This window comes from Choristoneura fumiferana, chromosome 14 (assembly GCF_025370935.1).
Source record: "Choristoneura fumiferana chromosome 14, NRCan_CFum_1, whole genome shotgun sequence".
NCBI classification, from domain to species: Eukaryota; Metazoa; Arthropoda; class Insecta; order Lepidoptera; family Tortricidae; genus Choristoneura; species Choristoneura fumiferana.
The window spans coordinates 5,519,528-5,542,566 of record NC_133485.1 but is presented as its reverse complement, the minus strand read 5'-3'; the positions used below and the strand labels follow the sequence as shown (position 1 = coordinate 5,542,566).

The 23,039-nt window shown below is 37.9% G+C and overlaps 2 protein-coding genes across 5 annotated transcripts in view; one reads left to right on the top strand and one right to left on the bottom strand.

Moving 5' to 3' along the window:
* Positions 1-675: 675 nt before the first annotated feature.
* On the top strand, positions 676-12,775 carry LOC141434864 (uncharacterized). Its single transcript, XM_074097334.1, has 8 exons — positions 676-883; positions 4,797-5,222; positions 5,302-5,463; positions 7,030-7,262; positions 10,132-10,918; positions 11,217-11,440; positions 11,689-11,949; positions 12,424-12,775. The coding sequence occupies exons 2-8, from the start codon at positions 5,161-5,163 to the stop codon at positions 12,687-12,689; spliced, it is 1,995 nt and encodes a 664-aa protein (XP_073953435.1). The 5' UTR covers positions 676-883; positions 4,797-5,160; the 3' UTR covers positions 12,690-12,775.
* Positions 12,776-13,542: 767 nt separating this feature from the next.
* Positions 13,543-23,039, bottom strand: part of LOC141434860 (uncharacterized) — a 117,187-nt gene continuing 107,690 nt past the window's right edge. For 3 of the 4 annotated variants that reach the window (XM_074097319.1, XM_074097321.1, XM_074097320.1), the window contains 6 exons: positions 21,055-21,772; positions 20,273-20,482; positions 19,436-19,546; positions 18,685-19,001; positions 17,748-18,352; positions 13,543-16,857 (listed from right to left, as the gene is read on the bottom strand). In XM_074097319.1, coding sequence (XP_073953420.1) covers positions 16,796-16,857; positions 17,748-18,352; positions 18,685-19,001; positions 19,436-19,546; positions 20,273-20,482; positions 21,055-21,772 — 2,023 coding nt within the window. In that variant the 3' untranslated portion in view covers positions 13,543-16,795. Of the gene's footprint in view, positions 16,938-17,747; positions 18,353-18,684; positions 19,002-19,435; positions 19,547-20,272; positions 20,483-21,054; positions 21,773-23,039 lie in introns of all 4 variants that reach the window. The other variant, XM_074097323.1, reaches the window with a different exon arrangement.

Below are 23,039 nucleotides of genomic sequence, written 5' to 3'. Positions count from 1 at the left end.
GAAACCATTAGTAAGATTATCGCTGTGTAATTTTTAAGGTAAGTCAAAGCCTTTTAAATAATATTGTAATCCATAACTCACGTCTTAAATCGGTTTAGCTCGACATGTTTCGGGCTAATTTGTAGCCCTTCTTCCTAGGTGCAACGCGACTCGGCGGCTATTAGCCCGAAACATGTCAAGCTAAACTCGATTTAAGACGTGAGATCCGTTACAATATTATTTAATATGAGTGCGTCTCACGGTAATTTCATGTTCAAAGTCAAAGCCTCCTTATAACGCCAAGGGCTTATAAATGGGTCTGTGGAGCGGAACCAAACACTAACTTAATCAAAAGACCAGCAGCAATATCTGACACAACCAAGCGTGCATAAATATCTGATAATACTTACGACTCTATTTTTAAGGCCGGTACGACCTGTCAGATATTTTTTGCACGCTCTCCGCTGTGGCTGATATTTATTGCAGATGACTGTAGTTAACTAGGTATCTTACGTTAATTTGGCAAATGGTTTGTACTTATACTTTTTATTACTAAGAACATACAGCAATCGAAAAAACAAAAAGTCAAAAGTTTCGGCTATGTTTAGCCTTAATGTGGTTAAATATTTGACTACAAGATACAGGCTTCAATCCCGTTTCAAGCCAAATTATACTTAAATATACCGTATAAGCCTTATGTACATTGTTTTACCATACTTAGCATTAGTGAACCAGAACCTTCGTACATTTCTTTTCTTTGTTTTGTGTTCTAAGATACGTGATAGAGCTCGTATACAGATCACTCGTAAGAAAACCGGTTAAAAGTTTGGACGTTTTGACTCTGGCTCTAGTTGAAATTGTTTTCGATACTTGCTCTGTGTAGGCGGGAACGGACACGACTCTTGTGAGTATTTCTGATAATTCTTTCTTAAAAGTTACAATAGAGGTAGATATAGGGAAACCTTAGGTAACTGCAAGTCCCACATTCGAAAAATAAATAAAAAAACTTTTACCTACGCGACTTCAATATTGTCCAAATGTGTCCAATACATATAAAACTCAATTCAATTGAAAAAAAAACTTAATTAATTTTTAGTGTGAAAGTGCGCGCGAAATTAATACTATAAAAAAATATTAGGTACGTTAATATTTAAATAAAGTACTTACGTCTGAAATAAGCAAACTGTTGAAATATTTCGAGGCGTAAAAATTATGTGATGGTATTTGGTGTTTGGTCACAGAATAAGTAATGTTTGGTTTAGTCAAATCATCATCATTTCAGCCGTAGTTGTGCTCTGTTGGACGTAGGCCTCCCCCATAGACTTCCAGACTACGAATAATAATTCGTAGAGAATTTTTATTCGTAGCTTCCAGAAAAGTTTAGTCAAATGAGGTGCACAATTCGTCGTAACTGTGAATTAACTTATAAACAAAATTATATTGTGGCCTAGGTGGTTGCCGATGTAGATAATAAAAAAAACAATTATCCGAATTAACAATCATCAGGCAAATTGATTCTAAATTAGAACAGGTCTCTAAAGCCATATCTCTAATATATAAAATTCTCGTGTCCGAATGTTGGTGACCAATGTTCTCCGAAACGGATTGACGTTATGATTTTTTTTGTGTATATTCGGTAGGTCTGAGAATAGGACGTAGGTTAACTATTTTTTACTCTACGCGGACGGAGCCGCGAGCAACAACTAGTATTAAATATACATCAGTACATACGCTCGAAAAACATAACCCTCCTTTGGGCTTTCGGGTAAAAAGAGTAGATTTTAAAATCTACTCTTTTTTAAGTTTCCTACTGCCGATAGTTAAGTGGTCTACTTTCTTAAAAAAAACTATAAATAAAAAAGTCATTTTCGCTTATTCAACACTTGGTCGGTTCTTACTCATTTCTATCGTTCACATGTGCACAAATATTTAAGTAAATAATCTTTATCATTAGGTCCTCGACAACCGGTAAAGCCAAAACGAAGGATTATGATTTTCCTCATTTATATACTTCGGAATTGGAAGGGAATCTATAATTATTACGCTTATAAGCATCAAGGTACCTACAACTATAAACGCGGGTATCACGGTTCATAATAAAGTGACCTGCAAACTAATTAGAATAAATATTTTTGAATGTACGAAATTAATCACTTCGAGTATATAACAATGAAAGAAAACCATTATGAGAATTGGAGAATAATGATCAGTAGTCGCACGCGTATATACTTACGTACCTAGAGCTAGTATAAACAAATTAATTGTAGGATAGTAGTTAGAAGTCTAAGATTAGGTTAGAAATAGTTGTAGAAAAGTACCTACCTGGTCTCTACAATACAAAAGAAAGTTTGTACCAAACAGACATATTTTCGCTAAACAGAAATTCGAACTGCTAACATATTGAAAAAATTATGAATGACATAAAAAGTACCCAAAATTAAAAGTTAAATAGTAACTAACCACTAACCTTTTATTCTCTGTTCTGGTTTCGCCAACTCTTTTTAATTAACTACTATTTAATATTCGCAGACGTAATGCTCTTCACGCCTATTAAGCTAATGCGATGGTAATGTGAGTCTCGTTTGTTATTAAACTCGGTTGATAGGTTGAAGTATTGTATTATCAATGAGGCAAGCTTGTTGTTATTGGTTAGCGAATAACTTACTTATCTGCTTAAATATTTAAGATAACACAGTGGCATTCATAGAAAAATAATATAGAACAATGTTTTCATACAACAGTTTAACTGTAGGTACCTACTAGTGATTTTTTTTTCAACTAGAAAAACTAGGCAGTTAGAATAGAATAGAATACGTTTATTTGTGGAACATAGACACAATACACACAACTAAGCATATTGTGACATAGATGTGCATAATCGATTTTAAAAGTATAACATTCAGGAATCTATATGTTTGCCAGTAGGCGTACAAATATTTATATTTTCCTTCAAGAAGTCATTAATCTTAGTCTAAATACAATTAATATTCACAACAGCAATAGAAACAAAAATTTAAAAAATAAGTAAAGTAAGCGCGTATAATATTAATTATTCATTTTAAATAACTATTTTAGCGAGAATTTTTATTTAATGAATGTTAATAATATTAGCAATGTCTGTCTGGCAAAATACATATAAATTAAAAAAAAATACACCTACCATCTACTTACTATTTACAAAACTTATACTAAATATAAAACAAAAAATTAAGTTCCCACTTTGTGTGTCGTTTTTTTTCCTGATTTCCTGATTTGTCCTATAGTAAGCTCGAAGACGGCTTTCAGTTCGATTTTTAAAATACTTTTTTGTTTGTAATAAAGGTTGATCTCACTATCATCAGTTCAGGGTCTGTTCAAGAGAATCAAGCTAGACGTAGACGTAGACGTAGGTATTTGTAGAGCATACAAATACGTAGACACACCAATAACAATTTGGGTATTTTATTTATCTACACGCATATATAGTAAATCCTCCATTATGCGTTAAAAACTACAGATAATGACCAGCATTACTACGTTGGATTCTATTATGTACATGGCAGTATCGTAACGATAGCGAAATCGATATCGTAAGAATATACAGCACCGGAGCGAGCGAGCGAGCTTTAAAATCTCAAAAATTGCTTTATACACAAAAATTGCTCATTTACTTCGTCGGCAATGACTAAGCGTGACCTTTTTTACGAGCTTTTATTTAACTGAGTACCTATTAGTTACCTAAAAACGGGACATTGGCTTTTTTAAAGGGATTTTGGACACATTTTTTTTTACAAATGCAAATATTTTCTATCAACTTTTATTTAAAATACACTTTCTACTAGCGATAACGTGCGTCATTAATATTTTCTGAAATCGGGACATTTGAATATCGCGCCCTCGAGTTATTTTACGCGACACTGGCACAGGATACCTGAGAGAGGGACGCGCAGTCCCTTTTAAAACGGGACTTACCTAGATATAGTGACGTTTATTGTTAAGTCCTAAGTTTAAACAGGGTTAAAACAGAACACACTTAATCGACTCCCTAATCGACGCGGTATTCCCTATAATTTTTCTCGGAACATAATTATGGAGTACCTAGAGTTACAGCCAATAATACGGGATAATAGCTTAGCTGGTTGGACCACAACTAAGGTTGCTACTCACTTTACAAGATTAAACTTAGCCGCATTACTTTGACTTAGTTCGTGTCTAAATAATATTTATGTGCCTGACCTGGGTAACCGACGTTTGTTGGGCTTGTTGTCAATCTTTTGTCAATGTAATGCGCCTACAAAACGAGTAAAGCAATGTAATATTAAATAACGTGAACGGTTAATTGCGACAACCCGAATGCGGCAAAAAATTACTTTTAGGGTATTTTTTCTGTCTGGCAACCCTATTCATAATAGTATACAACAACCGCACGCTGAATAACGGACCCCTATAAATTATAAGCACAAGCACACACAGATTGTACAATACAAACTCTTTCCACCGAATAAACATTAGGTAGGCAGGTATCTAGATAAATTGTAGGAATTCCAGAAAAGTTTCATGTTCGTGCGTATTTAGGGCAACCTTGAGCCTCCATGAAACAGAAAAGATAATGATTCCAACTATGTAGTTACATTAATTCAAATTTTTAACATACCTTTGCTCCTAATCGTTAAATCCTGCCCAGGTCATTGCACTAGCGATTGTTAAGTGCCGCCATCTCTGTTTGGTTAAAAGTAACACCAAAGTTGCATGCAATGGACCATTTGCAAAAACTACAGAAATAAACGAATATATTTCGAAAATACAAAGATTTAAAATAAAATAAATTTCGATTTCAGGTGATCCATAATTCAAATAATATGAATGGTTGATGTTTTCATTGAGTCGAACGGAACGCAGATTCCGTGTAACGAAACGTCAGAAGCCAAACGTAAACAAAAGGGTCGTGAAGTAAAAGGGTGACGTTAATTTGAAAAATCTAAACAAAACAAATTAAACAAAAATGTGAGTCACCAATATAGTGAAATTTTGTAACATAGTAACTTAATAGCGGTGAGCTTTATTTTGGTAAAATTGAAGTAAAAGTGAAGTCTATAAATAGAAGTGATATCGCGAGCGGAAGTCTCGGAGGAAATGCTCGGTTTTGCAAGGTGCAGACTACTAATCGCGACAAAGTAGTCTCATATCAACTATTGAAGAGCTATGGGTTCAACATATCGGGAAGTCTTCAAGCTGTACGATCTAATACAAAGTGGAGATTCACGGTAATTATTATTCATAATAAAAATATCCAATATGACTGCATATGGGGGTCTAATAATTTATATTTTTTAAATTTTACAGATCAGTAGAGACATTCTTAAATGAGAGTAGAATAGATATCAATGTGATATTACCTTGCAAAGGTATTGGGGTGCTGCATTTAGCTGTTGGAATTGAACCCTTGGAAAAATCCAAAGAGTGCACAGAAATTGTACTCAAACATGGCGGTGATCCTAATTTGTGGTAAGTAAGCGTTAATTACTAATTTTTTTACAATTAGAATTTTGAATTATTTCATGAAACACATAATTTTTTAGAATAAACATTCTAAATAGAATTGAGTCATTAAGTGCCGAAATACTACCAAATTCAAGTTAATATCACATATTATTACTATAAAATAACTATTTTATTTTAAAAAAATTGATTTGATTTCTTTAATACAAAAAAAACAGGCATGCTATGCTCCAATTTTTTTTAACAGTACATTTTGTTGACCTGTTTTGACTAAAATGTATGTCAATTTATATCTTATCAGATTCTTAATTCATTACTATATTACATGTTGTGTCAAGGTTGTAAAAGTGAATTTATAGAACTTAAAACCAATATAATAAAAATAAGTTTGATTTATTATTACATTCATTTTAAACTTTGCTACATGATTTTATACAGTCCATCTTCATTGAACATTAGCAAAAATTCAGTACCTACCTTGTATTACTTTAAGATATTTTTTTCACAACATGTTATTTAATTTGTGTGCTTACACTTTTTAACAAAACTCTCTCTCTTTTTCTCTTTGTGCTTACTCTTTTTAATATTTTAGAATATCCTTCCTTTGAGTGTAAGTGCATGAATTGTATCAACATTAAATTAATTTCTTAAGAAATCAAGATTATTACAATTATTTATTATTTATTTGGTTAATATTGTATCCTTGAAATGGTCACTAGGTGTGACTCATACTCAATGTTTTGAGAAAAGGAATGTTGTTTAAGATATTAGTTGCAGATAAAACTGCTTTTTGCTTGATCTTATTAAATGGTAACAAGAAACAATATGAGAGGAATTTATTTATGTCACTAAATTTAAAAATGTTCATTGTTTATTTTCAGCTCTTGTAATTGAAAAGTTAACATAGTAATAATAATTGTATATATACTTAGATACGAAATTAGTGTTCTTATTTATTTAGGTCAGCAAATGCTAGACAATAGAATATTTTTTTTAATTAGATTTATTTTCTTGAATGGAACTCAAACAGGTAATTTGATTTAACAGAGTTGTTACTATGTATGAAGATTGCATTAATTTTAATTTAAACTAATGAGTTAATGCATTATTATTATTATTATGTTATTATTATTAACATTAAATGAGCTAGAAATAGTAAATTTCTGTGAAAAAATTCCCTCTTTATACATGAATTAGAATAATTTTTATTTATCTAAAAATGACTGCTTATCTTTCATATTTTACACATTTAATGTAATCTGGATATTAATCTTAAATAAATTTAATTGATTGACCAATAAATAAACTGTAACCAATAAATAAATTCAAAAATTTAAGAATAACATTACACATTTATAATTCTACTAGCTTTTGCCCGCGGCTCCGCCCACGTGGTATTCGGTTATCGCGCGCTGTTCCCTCGGGAACTGTGCATTTTTCCGGAATAAAAAGTAGCCTATGTCACTCTCGGGCCCATAAACTATCTCTATGCCAAAAATCACGTTGATCCGTCGGTGAAAGACGGACAAACACACTTTCGCATTTATAATATTAAGTATGGATAATCTTCAGCACTGATGATGGAGTCACCCCAGTCCACATAGCAGCAATATGGGGTCGCGTGGACAACCTAAAGCTTCTCCTCGGCTGTGGTGGGGACCCGTCCCTGTTAGACCTGGATGGCCACTCGGCCTTTGACTATGCAGCCCGGGAAGAACAATGGGAGGTGTACGACTACTTACACAATGTTGTGGACCAGTTAGATGACTCATTTGGATCACACTGTGCATATACTTTAGATTTAGGTAAGTTGAAATATAGATAGTGCCACGAGAGTTGAAGTGAATGATTACACACATGGCTACAAAAAGATGATTGCACAAAAGGAGAATGAATGAAATGAGTAAATGTCAAAATCCTGCTACACAACATCATTACACAACTTGTTGTAGCTGTGTGTGTAATCATTCACTTCAACTCTCATGGCACTACCTATACTTAGCCTGTGTCTAATGCCCTGACTTGCGATTGCATTCTGCATCTCTTTCTACCCATATCCTGTTCCTGTACTGTTTTCACTGACAGTAATGATGAATATGGCCACTCTTTGAGTGTGTTAGACTGTTAGACCACCAGTTTTCAAACATTTTTGGTGACAGAAACCTAAATATTTCTGAGAGCCTTAAAATAATCAAAACTTGGAATTGACGTTTTCGTTTAATGCCAGTTTGTACTCTGTGAAGTCACAGTACCCCTTAAGTATTTATTTCGATTATGGCTTTAGTGGAGCCCCTGCAAAAGTGTGTACTTTGAAAATGGCCGTGTTAGACAATAATGGAATCCATGTTTTCCCTAAATCCTTTCGAATATTTGTGAGTGAGTTTGTCTTAATACTCTGTTATGCTAAAACTACTGGGCTTAAAAATTAAATTGTTAACCCTGGGTTAGGGATGATCGTTCCATACATTTTGACACTACTTATCCCTGGGTTAATTAGTAGTTAGCTTGATTTAGCTAACCCTGGTCTGTGCAACCCCATCTATGGTTTGTAATCTGGATTGACACATTGCATTCTTTTATCTTGAAAAATTAAATGTTTACTGTGAGATAACGATTTATATATACCTAAATTGTTTAGACAATGTCGCGGGCGAGGTGAGCAAGTAAATAGTAAACATATATTTAAAAAAAAAACTTTGATGGATAGAGGAAAAGGTTTTAATTATAGTTAAATTTTTTAGCACTAGAAAGAATGTAAGCGATCTTGACGTGTCTTTTTATTAAAAAAACATTATTGAAAAATCAGTCATAGCAAATATGTAACAATTAGCAAGGACGTATGATCATTTACGTTATTTTGGTACTTACCTTTTTTCTAATGCTAAAAAAACGAAGTATATTTACCAAGGATATTGTTATTTCGTTTTAGCAGAACGATAACAAGGAAAAAATTTAGTCACTAAAGGTTTTTTCGCGAGATAAAAAACTATAGTTATTATGAAATTCATAATTACAAGTTCAGTCAAGAGTCAACTGATAAAACGTTTATATATTAAACAAAGTTAAATAAAATTGCGTCACGTATCTTATATTATTTCTATACTCGACTATTGAGTCATTTGGGTCGCACCTCGAGTTTTTCGAAATGCATCGAAATCTCATGTAAAATTTTAGCAATTTTACGGTGAAAGAAAATATTATAACAAAGAAACCTACACTACACACCCCTGCGAAGCAATTCAATGGTGTGAGTGGATTTTGGAGTTGTTGGATTCACAATGGGACCGCATGGAAACTAACGGCCCAAGTTCTCTCCTTCTGATAGGTGATCTGTGTCCTGCAGTGGGAGGTTTGGCTGGTATGATGATGATGATTATCGAACACATTCGTCAAATAAGAACTAAACAGTTTCGCTAAACAAATTGCCATTGTCGAATCAAAACTATTTCGCCGTATTTGGTGCATTGTTCGATGATTCCGTAGAATTCAATGATTCCTACAAAAAATACAGGTAGCATTCCAACCAAGAAAAGGTCCAAATTCCGTGCATTGTACTTAGTACAATTGCGATTAGAATGAAGATACTAACATACAGTAAAACTACATAAATATTTAGGATACATACCTTCTCTTGACGTTTTTCTGAAGGACTTTGACCTATTTCACGAAGCTACAAGTTACAATTTACAAGCGGTAGTCTTTGTTTAACAGTATGCATTGAAAAGAGACTACCGCTTGTAAATTGTAACTTGTAGCTTCGTGAAATGGGCCTCAGAGGTCGTTACCCGCGGTTTCGCACGCGTAAATCACGTACAATTCGTAAAAATTCCCGTGGGAATTCACAACCATTACATCGTGGTCTTCAATAACGTTGCATAAAAACATTATTCATGTCTCTAAACCTAGCGATAAAATTTTTGGGAGTTTATCCCGATCCAGTGGGTTTACCGGGATAAAAAGTAGCCTATTAGTCCAGAAGACCTAATATCTTCATACCAAAGTCATCCAAATCAATATAGCTTTTTTTAAGCGTGAAGTACAAACATATAAACGCACGTATAATAAATCTCTTCGCATTTATTATTAGTAGACTTACTGCAATAAAGACTTGTAGTCAGTCGTAAACTTAAACTAGTTTGCTAGTGCCGTTTGGAACCTCGAAACAAAAGATCGGTTTTTTTTCTCATTTGAAGTCTTTCTACTCCTTTACATTAAAAAGTATGAAACTATTTGTCGACTAGCACGGTTCTAATCAATCGTTGCAGTCACGTTTCATATATATATGCGCTTGACATTCTGTTCCTGACAAGTTTCTGTGTATGATTGGTTTTTGGAGTCTTTTTGTATTTTTTATTTCAACTCCTAATTTTGTTACTTTTACGGTCATCCCGTAAAATCCATATCGATGCTGAGATATGTAATGCATAGGAGAAAGTCGTGTCTGTACTCCTGTCCAGTGGTAGTGTGGGGGTATGGCACGCAGCACGGAATGCTGAGAACCTGGGTTCGATTCCTAGCGCTGGTCTCTTTTCCTGGTTTTTCATTGCATCTAACATAGATTCGGTTTGTATTTTCGATAAGTTTCTATGTATTATGGTGATGTCATGAAGCGATGACATGACATGGTGTATGAGAGACCTCTAAGAAGAGATTTTATTTACTGTTTTTTTACAGATAAAATATTTATGACTACGGAGCAAGTGGTTGCAGAATATGAACCAGTAACCAACAACCCATTACACCATGCATCTTGTCGAAAGTCCGAAATGGTCCGTGACTGGTGCGAGAAAACCAGTCTGGTTATGAACAATTTGTACCCGACGATACTACGAGAAAATCTTATAGAAGACGAGTCAGTACCATGGAACAGCAATGATTTTACCAAAAATATCACCCTTGATCTCACTAAGGATATAGTTTCTAATGAAACGAAAACAAGCTACAGGACATGCCTGTCTAAGCCGGTGGACGTAGAAATAAGTGGCGTTCAAAGATTAGAGGACACTGTCAATGAAAACAGTTCCTCATGCTCTTGCCAAGACAATTCCAAAAGGAACCGTAAAAGTGTTTACGAACACTTCTCTCTGCCAGGCTCCCCTAACAGTATTACGCACATAAATTATAAGACGAAAACTAGTTTAAGGAAATGCAAAAAAGACACACTAAGTTCAGATTTTGAGAAAATGACCTTGGACAATTCTCAGTCCTTGACAAATGATACGCAGATGGATAAGGCGTTAATCGTGGTACAGAATAAAACTAACGAATGGCTGTTTAATAGTCATAATGAGACTGATGTGAATGCTATGAATACCAGGAGATCATCGGCGAGTAGCGGTGTGAGCAGTAATTTTTCTGGGGGCAGTATTGTGATAGCTAATGTCCAGGAGGAGTACAAATATGAGGATGAAGAAGAAGATGTAGTGTTGATTGAAAAAAGGCTTCTTGTTGCACCTGTAGTGTAAGTATATTGTCACCTGTTTTTTGAAACGATAACGCCATGTGATCCTTTGTTTTTTACACAATTTGAAATTTCTATAGTACCTAAGCATCTGACTATGCATCTGGTTATGATGTGACTCTGGATCACTTTTTTTCGTGATTCATCTAGGTATTGGTAACATCTCAATTTGATCCTCTTCCAGTGCAGATTATGACTTGAAATTTAGCATGTAGGTTGGATGACAATGCAAGTAAGACAGAAAAAAAAGTTTGTATTAAAAATGTTTAATTTAACAAGAACTTATTCTTTATTACAGTCTTCCAGTAGATGAAGCAGCAGAAGCCAGTCCTGACCAAACCATCGTGTCTGTAGCATCTTCCCTGCCCACCTCCGTTGTGTATGACAGTACCACACTAAGGTCTGAGCTCGTGAAGCTCGGATTCAAACCAGGACCCATTCATAATGGAACCAAAACTCTCTACTTGAAGAAACTGCAGACACTAAAGAAACAACCTATTGTAGTCAATAAAAAAGGAAAAGGTAAATTTTTCACACACCTTTTTGCTCAATGTCAATGTCATATATTTTATTTACTTTTAGTTATGACATTATTTTGGATTTAATTTAGATATATTATCTTTTCTACTAAAAAATGGTAGTGAAAATTGGTAAATTTCCAAGTAAAAATGTATTCAAAATTATAGTAGACAAAGGTCTCAATGTTGTTCAATGTTTTTAGTGTTGTTTGTTTTTATGATTGGTAAATAATCTTTTTATTCATTTGACAGCCTACAGTATCGAACTAGAAAAATCTTTACGTACAAACGACTGGATGAATAATCTATCACCTTACATAGAACTGGAGAATAAAGCGCGAATGGACTTTGCCAACTCCAACAAGAAATGGCGAGAAGGCACGGCTAAGACGTCTTTCACATATTTACTTCTGGACCCCAGACTAACCCAAAACCTACCTTCAAGAGCTGGGGCACAGAACCACCATGCGTCTTGGGTCACGTTCATAAGCTCTATATTTTATGTTGGAAAAGGTAAGTGCATAAAATTGGTTATTTTAACCAAATGTTGCTCAGTTTTGCTTCATATTTTGAATATTATATATTGCATAGAGACAAGAGTAGTAAACGGATGAGATAGGAACTAGAATTTTACATACGAACTTGTTGTCATGTTTCAGTATATCAAAAAAGTGAGAATTCTTGAATTATTATTACGAAGTAACTGAAGTCCCATAGAGTGGGTTTCTAAAGCGTTTCAACCGCCGTATCCCGTGTATTACGTAAACCTAAGGATAATAACATGAAATAAAAAAACCTTTTTAATATGGATTATACTGCAATGTTATGTACTTATTGCTGTCAGTATTTTTTGTCTTACTGAAATAGTTTTTCAAAATAATTCTGCTTCTATCAAAAATCCTGAAATTGGCTGAAATGGTTAGGAATAATTAGGAAGGTACAGTTTCTTACAAAATCTTTTAATTTGGCCTATGCCTTTCTTTCCAGGTAAACGCTCCCGCCCATACTCCCATCTCTACCAAGCCCTGACCCTCTGGAAGCGAGACTTCAAGACCTCGAACGACAAAAAAGTCCAACACATTCTCGACATCTGGTCAGACAAGGTCGGTGTAGTCTGCCTCCATATCTTCCAGAACGTTATTCCCGCCGAAGCTTACACTAACGAGGCGGCCATGATTGACGTTCTAGGCATTCCAAATTTGAAAAATTTAAAAAGTGGAAACTACTATGGGTCGCGGCGTCCTGGCCGCTAAAAGACAGACGAATGCTAGGGTTGTACCTTCTGTACAAAGCCATGCTTATTTTTTTAAACGAGGGCGAACGACAGTTAAGGCCTGACGACATAGACTAACGTTTAGTTTTAAAATTAAACAGTATTTTGTTATAAATCGTGAAATGACAAGCTTTATGGTAACGAGTGATTTTTAAGTATTTTTTTTTAAATGTTTTGTATCTTTTGTACAGTCAATGTAGTGTTTTGATAACGCGTATTTTAAATTCTAGCATTTAAATTTAACTTCGACTCTCTATTAGTTACGTGTGTAGATAACAGTAATAGTGCATAATTAAAATCGGTGCAATTGAAGATTTTGTGAAAGTTTGCCCATAATCTCTTACGAATTTATCTTTCCGAACATGATTCCTCAAACGTCACATAAAATACGTTTCGCAATTTTTTTTACAAACCTTCTTGGCTTTGTTCCATACGTAAAGCCACGTTTGTAAGACAGTATTCTTTAAACAGCCAAAGAAATATGTTAAATACCTGTTTAATTGTTCAAAGTTATAAAAATAACATTCAATATTCACGCAATGCAATGTATTCAAGTTATAGGTATAATTTAGATGTGATTTTTAACATTAATTTTACTTAATTTATTGCTACTTTACCTAATTTAAACTAAATATTAAGCTTTAATGTTAGTTTGATAGTTATCACAATTTGCAACGTGTAATATTTTGTAAGTTACCGCATTTTATTTGTATGCACCTATTTAAGATTTTCCTAGTCATCACAACTTAAAAATAAGGCAATGTATTTTGACAATAATCTAAGACTCCTTAGAGTTTAGCGTAAGGACATTTTTTATAAGAAATAAAAACCCATTTTCTAAGAAATAATTTATCTTTATTCCTTTTTTAAAGTTTCGAATTCTTTTCTAAGAAAAATCAAACTTGGCTTTAGTACATCAAAAAAATACACAAATGTCCATAACTATTATGTATATTGATACATTATAAATACAACGATCACTTTCCATATCAAGTCGCGACTCGTGCCTTTAAAATTATGAAAGCGTAAAATGTTTGCTGGCGCTGCGTCCACGCTCTGTGACGACCAACCACGATTTACAAACAAGTAACAATAAAAAAGTTCCAAGGGTAATTTAAATGTAGATGGAACCTTTTTATTTTAATCCCATGTTTTTTTTAACCAAATTACACACGATCCGTACGGCTAACACGCATTGTTTTCTTGTGCATCGCTCAGTGAGTTTTTTAGTTGGTTTAAAAAAAGTAGAGGCTACTGTTATGCTAGCCAACGACTGACACGATACGCTACGATAAGCTTTATCGCTTTTCCCATCTCTTTGACGTATCAATAAAAAAGGAGCAGCGAGTAAACATTGTGCCATCCATACTCGAACATCATACATTAAGATATTCAACATATTAAAAAGTATTCGTATGATATACATACATGTACAACTGCAATGATAACAATTTAGATGATATAATTGATTAATATCGTTTCGCGTGTCCATCCAAACGCACTTATACTGCCAAGACACGTGCGACCACGACAACGTGTCGTTAACGAGTTGTCACGACACATTACCGTTTACAATAAATGTATGTATTGTTATTTATTATACGTATTTAAGACCACTTGCAAACCTTAAGACAAATTAAACAAAATGTCAACATAAGTGCATTCATACAGCTAATTTAGTACAGTATATCTTATTGTCTTTAACATAGTCGTTCAGAAGATATAGTGATCGGGAAGTAACGATAATAATTTCGCTGTCTAACCCCGACCCGACTGTACTAAACGGACTGTTAAGATGTATTCCTTGACGTCCTTGCTCGTATCCTGACGAGTATCACACACAAAAGGACGAATAGTCAAGGAAGGTTTGAATTACCATTAATATTTAATTCAAGATAGACAATATATTTATTAATTTGGCAAGTATTGTTTTGTTGGTCGTCACAGCCTAGTGGATCGTAAAAATAAAGATATCAGTCGGTTTGCTATTGCAGGTCTCAGCTTGAGATCATGTCCTTAGTGTCCATGCTGTCCTGGTACTATTTAAATACATAAAGCATCACTTTATTTTTTATTATAAAAAAAGTGCAATCAACTTAAAGGAACTCATGATAGTTAAAGGAAGACCTGTTTTTATTACGAATTTATTCTTGCGTAGCATTACGGAAGTTGGCAATATTTTTGTTATTGAAAGCAACTTAGATTTGGAAGAACTCATGATGACGATACAATGGCTAAGATAACAACATCAAAACAAACATGAGTGTCACTATTCAGAATCAATAACTACTTTAAGTTAGATACCACTAAAATCGCGATAATTTGTCATGATGTCTGATATATAGCATTAATACAACTTCCTTCAAAGCTTACAGCCAGCCAAGATCCAAATTACAATGATTGATAAATTAGTCTGCTTATTTCTGATGCTCAAATTATTAAGGTTTTGAACTTGATAAAAGACGGACATACTATTAAAACGAAACGCCATCCACACGCCATCCGTCCCATATATTTATTATAGTCAGTAAAGTTGCACATATGAACACGCGTCGCACGGCGTGGCGTGGCGTCGCGTTTTAATAGTGTGTCAGCGCCTAAAAGCTATTTGGATCCCGCCGCGTAAAGACAAACAATGGCTCCTTCCGTTAATTGCGTACATTGACCCTATCAGGGCGGAGTAGACGTCAGCGTCTTTTACAAAATGAACCCCTAGCAGACTTGGTTTATCTTACCACAATAAAAAATAGGTTTTTAGGCCCAGCATTTATACAAATATAGGTTTTTGTTAATATGAGACAGGTACACGCGTACATTGACTAAAATGTCATGAAATAATACCAACTCACTATATTTAGATCAATCTCTAATGTGTTATAAACGTCCACTACTTATATTTGAAATGCGATCAATCGACGTGGGCTCAAACCGCTTCTACATTCACATCATCCTCCACACAATTAGCACAACGTGTTAAGAGTTAAAGCGTCGATCATTTGGCTACCTCACTATCCGGTATCTGTGTGGGAAACGTAGCAATGCGAAACTAGGAGGACTAATGTAACAATACTCCAAATCCAAATCAACCGACTGGAAGACTATTTGAAATTATACATAAGTAATCTTATGACAATTAAATGCTTTGTCATCGACACGGAAACATGGAACAACGTGCAGCCGTCAACTACTTCCCGTACGCATCTACAGAACAGCAGCAGGGTGCGACAATCCCTTGTATCGTGAGACGTCGGACTATGAGATTGATTAGTTACCTATGATAAGAAGCCAAACATACACGCACAGCGATGCTCAAACACTCGACGACCTATAGGATGCTTACATACTCACTATTAAGTATCGAAATAGTACGATTTGTGCACGCTACGACTCATATTGTAATGATCACATTGACGCCTTTGAACTTAATCTAAATTACTTATATATTAGTAAACTAACGTTAAAACTAGATACATTAGCTTTCGTTATCGTGGAATGCAGTTGTAGATCTTACTAGGCTGTATTCGCGTTGATATCAATTTAGAAGGGGCTTCAACTTCAGTACAATGCCCAGAGGGAGAATCGGAGTTTTCGATGTTTATATTACACATTATTATCCCTTTATGGAACACTAACATTGTAGGGTAATTTACACATAACACTAATATTTACAGAACTAGTTTGTGCTTGCACTAGTGAACATATAAAACAAAGTATATCGATAGACATTAAGTGGCGGGCAGCGGTCAGTCATCCGTCGTCCGTCGTTATCGTCCGGCCGGTCACATTCACTAAGAGTTAATAACACTCGTCCAACTATAAAAGAATTCAGGTAACTATCGGTTCGGACACATTCTAAACATTCAAAGCGCACATCACATACACATTTTGTGGGTTACGCGAGATCACAGTGTTCAAATTATGGCTACAGGCATAGAGATTAGATTCGAATTCGAGTATAGTTCGATCAAAAACGGCTAAAATTCTGTAACGAATTCGGGGTTAGCGTTCACACAGTCGCAGTTCACTTCACTTTGTCACATCCGGGGGTTTGGGGGCGACAGGGGTCTGTCGCGGGGTCGCGCGGCCTCACTTGGGCGGCGTGGGGAAGGCGTTGACGACCGCCTGGGTGCTGGCGAGCACGGCCGCCGCTGCAACAGAACGCTTAGCGTCAGGGGCGGTCACACGGGCTGAGCGGGCTTCTGCCGCTTGTCCGCGTGCTATCGCGCCCCTGCAAACAACCACACACACGTAAGTCATACCATTACTATAATGACTAAGGTCGTATGCACCAACATCGCAATGTTGCTTCAGAACAAAGAAATCTGAGGCCTTATTGTCTAACGCACCGGAATCACGATTGTTTCAGCACTTCTTTCTGCCATACGGTAAGGGGTGAGGTCAGAAAGAGATGGTGAATGCTATCGGGAGTGCTTGCGCGTCAGGCAATAGGTACAGCCACTGAATTGACCTTCATAATACTAATGGTTTTTAAGCATTAAAAGCTGAGAAATCTATTCCATTCGGTCGCTGGGATTTTTTAAGCATGCAAAGTGGGCAAAATAGTGTTTCTTCTAGGTTCTTTATAAAATCATTTCTCTGACTTTTTAGAGATTTACTTTCATGCCTTTTGCGTAAATTAATTACTGCCTGTAATTTTCTATTAGTGTGTTAAATCAAGCATAAAGCGGAAAAAACAGCAGGTGAATCCAACCAGTTCAATCAAATTAGCTTTAACGAATTTGTTAAATGTGTACCGACAAAAACCAGCTGTCTTTAAGCATCACATCACACCTCAAAACTGGCTTATTGATGTATTTAAACAAGAAAATGAAATACACAGCTTAGAGTAAACAAGAGTGTCTCTTTTGACATCTTATTGATAGTGGCGCCTCGCCACAGAGGCATAATGTCTATTTGTGCACTAACTTTAATAAACTGCCTATCTAAGAGCGGTTGGTATGAACCGCTGCCTCTCTAGAGTATTTGCTAGCATGTGTATTTCATTTTCTATGGTAGTATAATTAAGTAAAGTCCTCACCTGGATAAGGTGGCGGGTAGATCGGGTACCCGAGCCCGACATGCGTGTGATGATGTGTGTGCACATGCCTTTGCGGCGGCGGCGAACGCGGCGGCTCCTTCGGGGGCTCCGGCCGTGGCTTGGCGGCCTGCGGCGACTTCGCATGCTCCTGCAGCTCGTGAATCTTGTGAGGAGCATGGGGATACGCATACTGCGGCGCGTGACCAGGGAGCAACTCCAGCTTGGAAGGCGCGCCCGGCCTTGATAAGTCTTCGGGAGCGTGATAGCGCGGCACTGTCCATCCGCCGCCGAAACCACCGACCAACATCGGACTTAAAGGCGCCCGGTACACAGGATCAAACGGCAAAGCGCCGTAATGAGGCCCCTGCATGTACGGTAGATAGTACTGGGACGTCGGCGGCGGCGGCGGTCCTTGCGTCTCTGTTGTGGGCTTCTGGCCCTCCTGTTTCACTTTGACTTCTTCCTTCTTATCGTCTTTGCCGTCTTTGGGAGGCTTGTGCGCGGGCTGCGGCGGCGGCCGGCCCCCGGCGCCCGCCCCCGCCGCCCCGGGGGGCTTCACGTCCATACTACCCTCTTTCCTTCGCTGCTCCAGGCTCATGTAATATCTAGAAAGAAAGGTTGAGTGTTAACAGGGATCATCAAAAAACTGGAAAATAGTGAGGATGAATATACACTGGATCGTCTACGTAATGGGACTGTCCTTGCTTGTCCATCTAGGCATGTTTCAAAGGCGCTTATACCAGTATAGCAGCAAAATTCGTTTTATAATATGAACACGATGAAATACTGTCAATGATTGTGATTACTAGGAATATATTTCTTTTATTATAGGCCCATTAAATCTTAATACTTAAACCATCTTCTGCAAATTCTCACACCTTTACCAAGATCCAACATAAAGATGATAAAGAACACAACGCTAATACAATATACGAACCTTCTCAACTCGTCTTCTCTTGCATGAGGTGGCCGTTGGAACGCGTACTGCTGTCCCATTTGAGCCTTCATCTCAATACTCTCCTTCAGTATCTGATGGGTATCGTTCGGTCTCGCAGGGTCCTTCCCTTCAGGCCTTTTACCCTTGTCCAGGGGACTGGGGGTTGTTTTGGAGCGGTCCGAATCTTTGCCCTTGTCTTCTAGGGCTGCGCCGGGCGGACCTCCTGGCTCAACGTTGTATGGAAAATTTGGAACGTAATTGTAAGGGTAGAAATGCTGTGGCAGGACTTTTTGAGGAGCGCTGTCGGGTTTGCCGTCCTGAAATAGAAATTAGTTAGCATTATTTGATTGACCATAAAAAGGAATGAGAGTTCAGTTTCAACTCTTTTGTTTAACAAATACTGGCAGTTTTAGGCTAAGATTAATAAATAACAGATCGATTTTGTCTACCGATTGATTTGACGTTACCTAGCCAGCTAGCAGCAGGATTTCATTTAACTCCATTATCTATGTTTTATTAGCCCAGCTGTACCTAAACTCGTCTTGATAGACAATAAATTACATAGACAACGCCGCCCGTATGGTAGAGCAAGAGAAGCGAGACGGCAAGGGACATTTTGCAGTTTCCAGTATAAATAAAATGTTGATGGCGCCTTTTGAGAGGCGTGGAGGCGGTGTAGGCAATCTCACTCTACCTTGATCAAGGGCTAGGGCCGGCGGTGTACATAGAGACATCATAATGCTTTGTTCACCTTAAGATCAGACTTGGGGTCCTTGCTGAGGTCTTCCTTGGCTTTGTCTGCGGGCGGAGGCGGGACGGCCGGCGCGTGCGTCGGCGGCAGGTACGGCGGCTGTCCGTAGTACTGCAATAGATAAGATGAAGCACATACAGACTCGACTCGTGTGTTCTTCAGACCAATACTCAAAAATAAATGTTTGCAATTACTACCACAGAATATCTCCCGGAAATCTGACCCACCCTACAAAACATTCTACGCAAAATTATTTTACATGCACCAAGTTTAAAAAATGTTTTAGGCCAAAAGGAAGTATTTTTTTTTATTCGGAGTGGGTCTCCTGATGGTAAGAGATCACCACGGCCCATAAACATCTGCAACACCAGGGGTATTGCAGACGCGTTGCCAACCTAGAGGCCTAAGATGGGATACCTCTAGTGCCAGTAATTTAGTATGCGCATTAAATTGATTCTCTCGGTTTGAACGAAACAGAAGCCGATAGTAGAAATATGCTGGTTAATGAAAGATTCCTTGGCATTCAATTTGAAAAAGTTACTTAATGGAACACGAGGAAGTAGCTCATGTCAATCAATTTGCAATCTGTCTGAATCCACAAAGTACTGGTAACAAAAAGGAGCTGGTTGTCAAGAAACTTTTTTATTAGGAGAGGGAGGCTAATTAGCTTGTAGATCATCTGATGGGAAATCATCACCACCACCCATGACTACCAACAACTCGAGGCTCTCCTCTCTCGTTGGCCTGTTGCCGGCTTTTAAAGAAAGTATAAGCACTTTTCGTGAAACCCCCGATGTCCTAGAAACACTGCTGCTGCTTTCAGATTAAAAATGTTACCTGATGGAACACGGGGAAGGGCCGATGGTCCGGGTCGGCGTCTGGCGCGCCTTCCGGCGGCGCGGCGTCGTCCGATATGTCGGAGTACGCCGGCGAGCGCGCGCCCGGCGTCGGCGAGCGCCGCGCGCGCCGCTTGCCTGGGGAGCCCTCTGGCGGGGACTCCGTGGACTTGCGCTCTTCGGACGGCATCAGCGCTGAACGGGGCTTCACCTGAATTGGAAGTTTAGGTTTATTTCAAGCTTGCCTATTTGAATTACTGCCGCGTTAATTGGACATAGAAATCTCACTCACTTGTGTAATAAGGTTGAGATTATAAACTAATTAGAGAATTCAGTTTTAGTACGACTGAAAATGAGTTTTTACTTGGTAACAATCTTTTTATATCTACTTGCCTATAAAAGAGGAAAGTGACTAACAGACAACGCGTAGCCTAAATCACTGGAGCTAGAGACTTGATATTTGGCAGACATATTCTTTGAGGATAATTAGTAGTGTCCAACCGAAGTTTCGGTTTCGGTAGGTTTCGGCATAGAAATCTTGCGGAAACATCCGCCAAAAACTGCCGAACTTTTCTACCCCACCGAATTTTACAACATTGTGCTTTCGGGTCACGTTCGGGCATATTAACTAATGCGAGGGCGCATACAATCACATTTACCGTCTCTTTCTGTTCTCATGGTACCTATGTCATTTGCCGGAAAGAATTGACGAGGGCAATCGTGATCCTGAGTGTGCTAGGCGCTATGGCCTCTTGTCTAAGGGATGTTTTCAGAAGGTCTCACCTTGAACTGTGTGGGTTGCAAAGCCGGCGCGGGCGCCACTTCCGGCGGCGGCGTGACAGGCGGCGGGTCGGGTGCGCGCTCGGGCGCCGGCGGCGCGGGGGGGCTCGGCACGAATTCCTCCGCAAACCGCGGCGCCGGCGGCGACTCCTCCGCCTTCTCAGGCGACTTCTCCGGACTCTTGTCGCTCTTCGTGTCAGGCGATTTGACAGGAGTGGGTGATTTCACTGGAGTAGCCGGTGCCGGTTCGGACGGTGGACGCACTGGCGACGCCGGCTCCGCGGGAGTCTCCTCCATTTCCGAACTTGAGCCGTCCTTGTCGTCGTCATCCGGTGAACCGTGCGCATGCGATCTGTGGTACTTCAGGCCGTTCGCGTGTTTGTACTTCTTTGAGCAATTCGGTTCTGGGCATTCGAGGAGGACGGGGTCGGGCGGAGGAGAAGTTGGCGTCGGGGGTGGACGTTTGGCTTTGGGTGTTGGAGGGCGCTCTTCCGCTTCTGAGGTCCGTTTACGTTTGTTGTCGGGGCGGGGAGGGGTGAAAGGGGTCGGGGAAGGTAGGGCGCGCCTGCCCTTGGCGCCGCCGTTGCGGAGCTTGCTATGCACGGAGGAACGTGTCTCCGTAAAGTTGGTCATGTCCGTTGGTGCAGCCCCGCGTCCGCGCTTAGCACCGCGTCCTTTCGGCGTCCTCGCGTCCAACTCCTCAGTCGGTGAATCACAGAATCTGTAAAAAGAGGGCTCCGTTAATCCTTAAACCTCTGGGAGCTAAAAGCTCTCGGTGATCCTCTTATTTTTATGAGCTGCATCTAACGCACGCTTGTCGCGTTAAGCTGCTTAATAAATTAACTCGGGCCGTGTGTAATTTGAACACCAGGTGGCGGTAATAAAAGGAAAGTCCAGTCATCCCGATGGAAGGTCATAATTTGTAAGGGGTTGGGTACAGTATTTTTTAGTTAGGTACGTAGTCAGGAAAGTACCGCAAATGCAGCTCATTTACGTAAGCACAATGTTCCTGAACAACGGGAATAGCCAGTTGGGTTTAAATATTGTTTTCGCGTAATGTTTGCAGTACTGTTATGATTATGAACATGTTTTGCGAGTTTTTTATTTTTCTTATGCTTATTCTCTGTAAAGTAGATTTTAACTCGCATACTGACTTATGTAGATGAATCTTACTGAAGCGGTTTCTTTACGTATTGTTAATTTGAAAGTGTGTACATAGTTAAAAATCTGTTTCTGTGCGTCCAACTCCGAGTAACTTGTTCCAAAGCATTATTTACTGACTAACACACACTTAATAAGATTAAAGGCCGCTCAACACACTTCATGTACTTAATTCTATTTTGAACTACACACCATATCTACTCGTACTGCCCAAAGCGCACTGACGACGTACCACGTGTACGTATTACGTTGTTCACAAACTTCACATTCTTACCTTGGCAGTTTCTATACAATACGAGTATAAAGGACCATGCAGAATAGAACGATTAAATGAGAATTTGCATGTAAGAGACGCGCTCGTGTGAATGGGGTCAAACGAGCAAAGGCTAAATTTATAAAATGACTAAGTGACGTGTCGATTGAGTTTTTTGTTGCTGTTACGGCAAATATTTGCATAAGTATATGGTATACCCATTTGTAACATACATACACCTTATAAATCTTGTGAATTTTATAATATAGGTGAATAAATCAATCATGAAGTCAAATTTTAATAATAGACCAACACGTGTGTATTCGACAATTTTTAAATTAGGGACTCAGGCGTTCATTAATAAACACAGTTTGTCTGACAGAAAGAAGTGTTGAAAACTATTGTGATTCCAAGTGAGTTAAAACAACAAAGCCTCTCAATTTAGAGTAAACGTATAGAAGTCCGATCGTCTGTTAGTACGGTAGCATCTCTAAAATATGTTTAAGATAATGTTTTAGTCTAAAGAATTTAATACTAATTTAGCCGCGATTATTGAGCTGATAATAGGCTTATA

Bases quoted from the DNA above. Each gene is read 5' to 3' on its own strand.
- LOC141434864 (XM_074097334.1), top strand. From the start codon at position 5,161: ATGGGTTCAACATATCGGGAAGTCTTCAAGCTGTACGATCTAATACAA. The intron at 5,464-7,029 runs GTAAGTAAGCGT...GATAATCTTCAG, and splicing joins GGCGGTGATCCTAATTTGTG to CACTGATGATGGAGTCACCC. The intron at 10,919-11,216 runs GTAAGTATATTG...TCTTTATTACAG, and splicing joins CTTCTTGTTGCACCTGTAGT to TCTTCCAGTAGATGAAGCAG.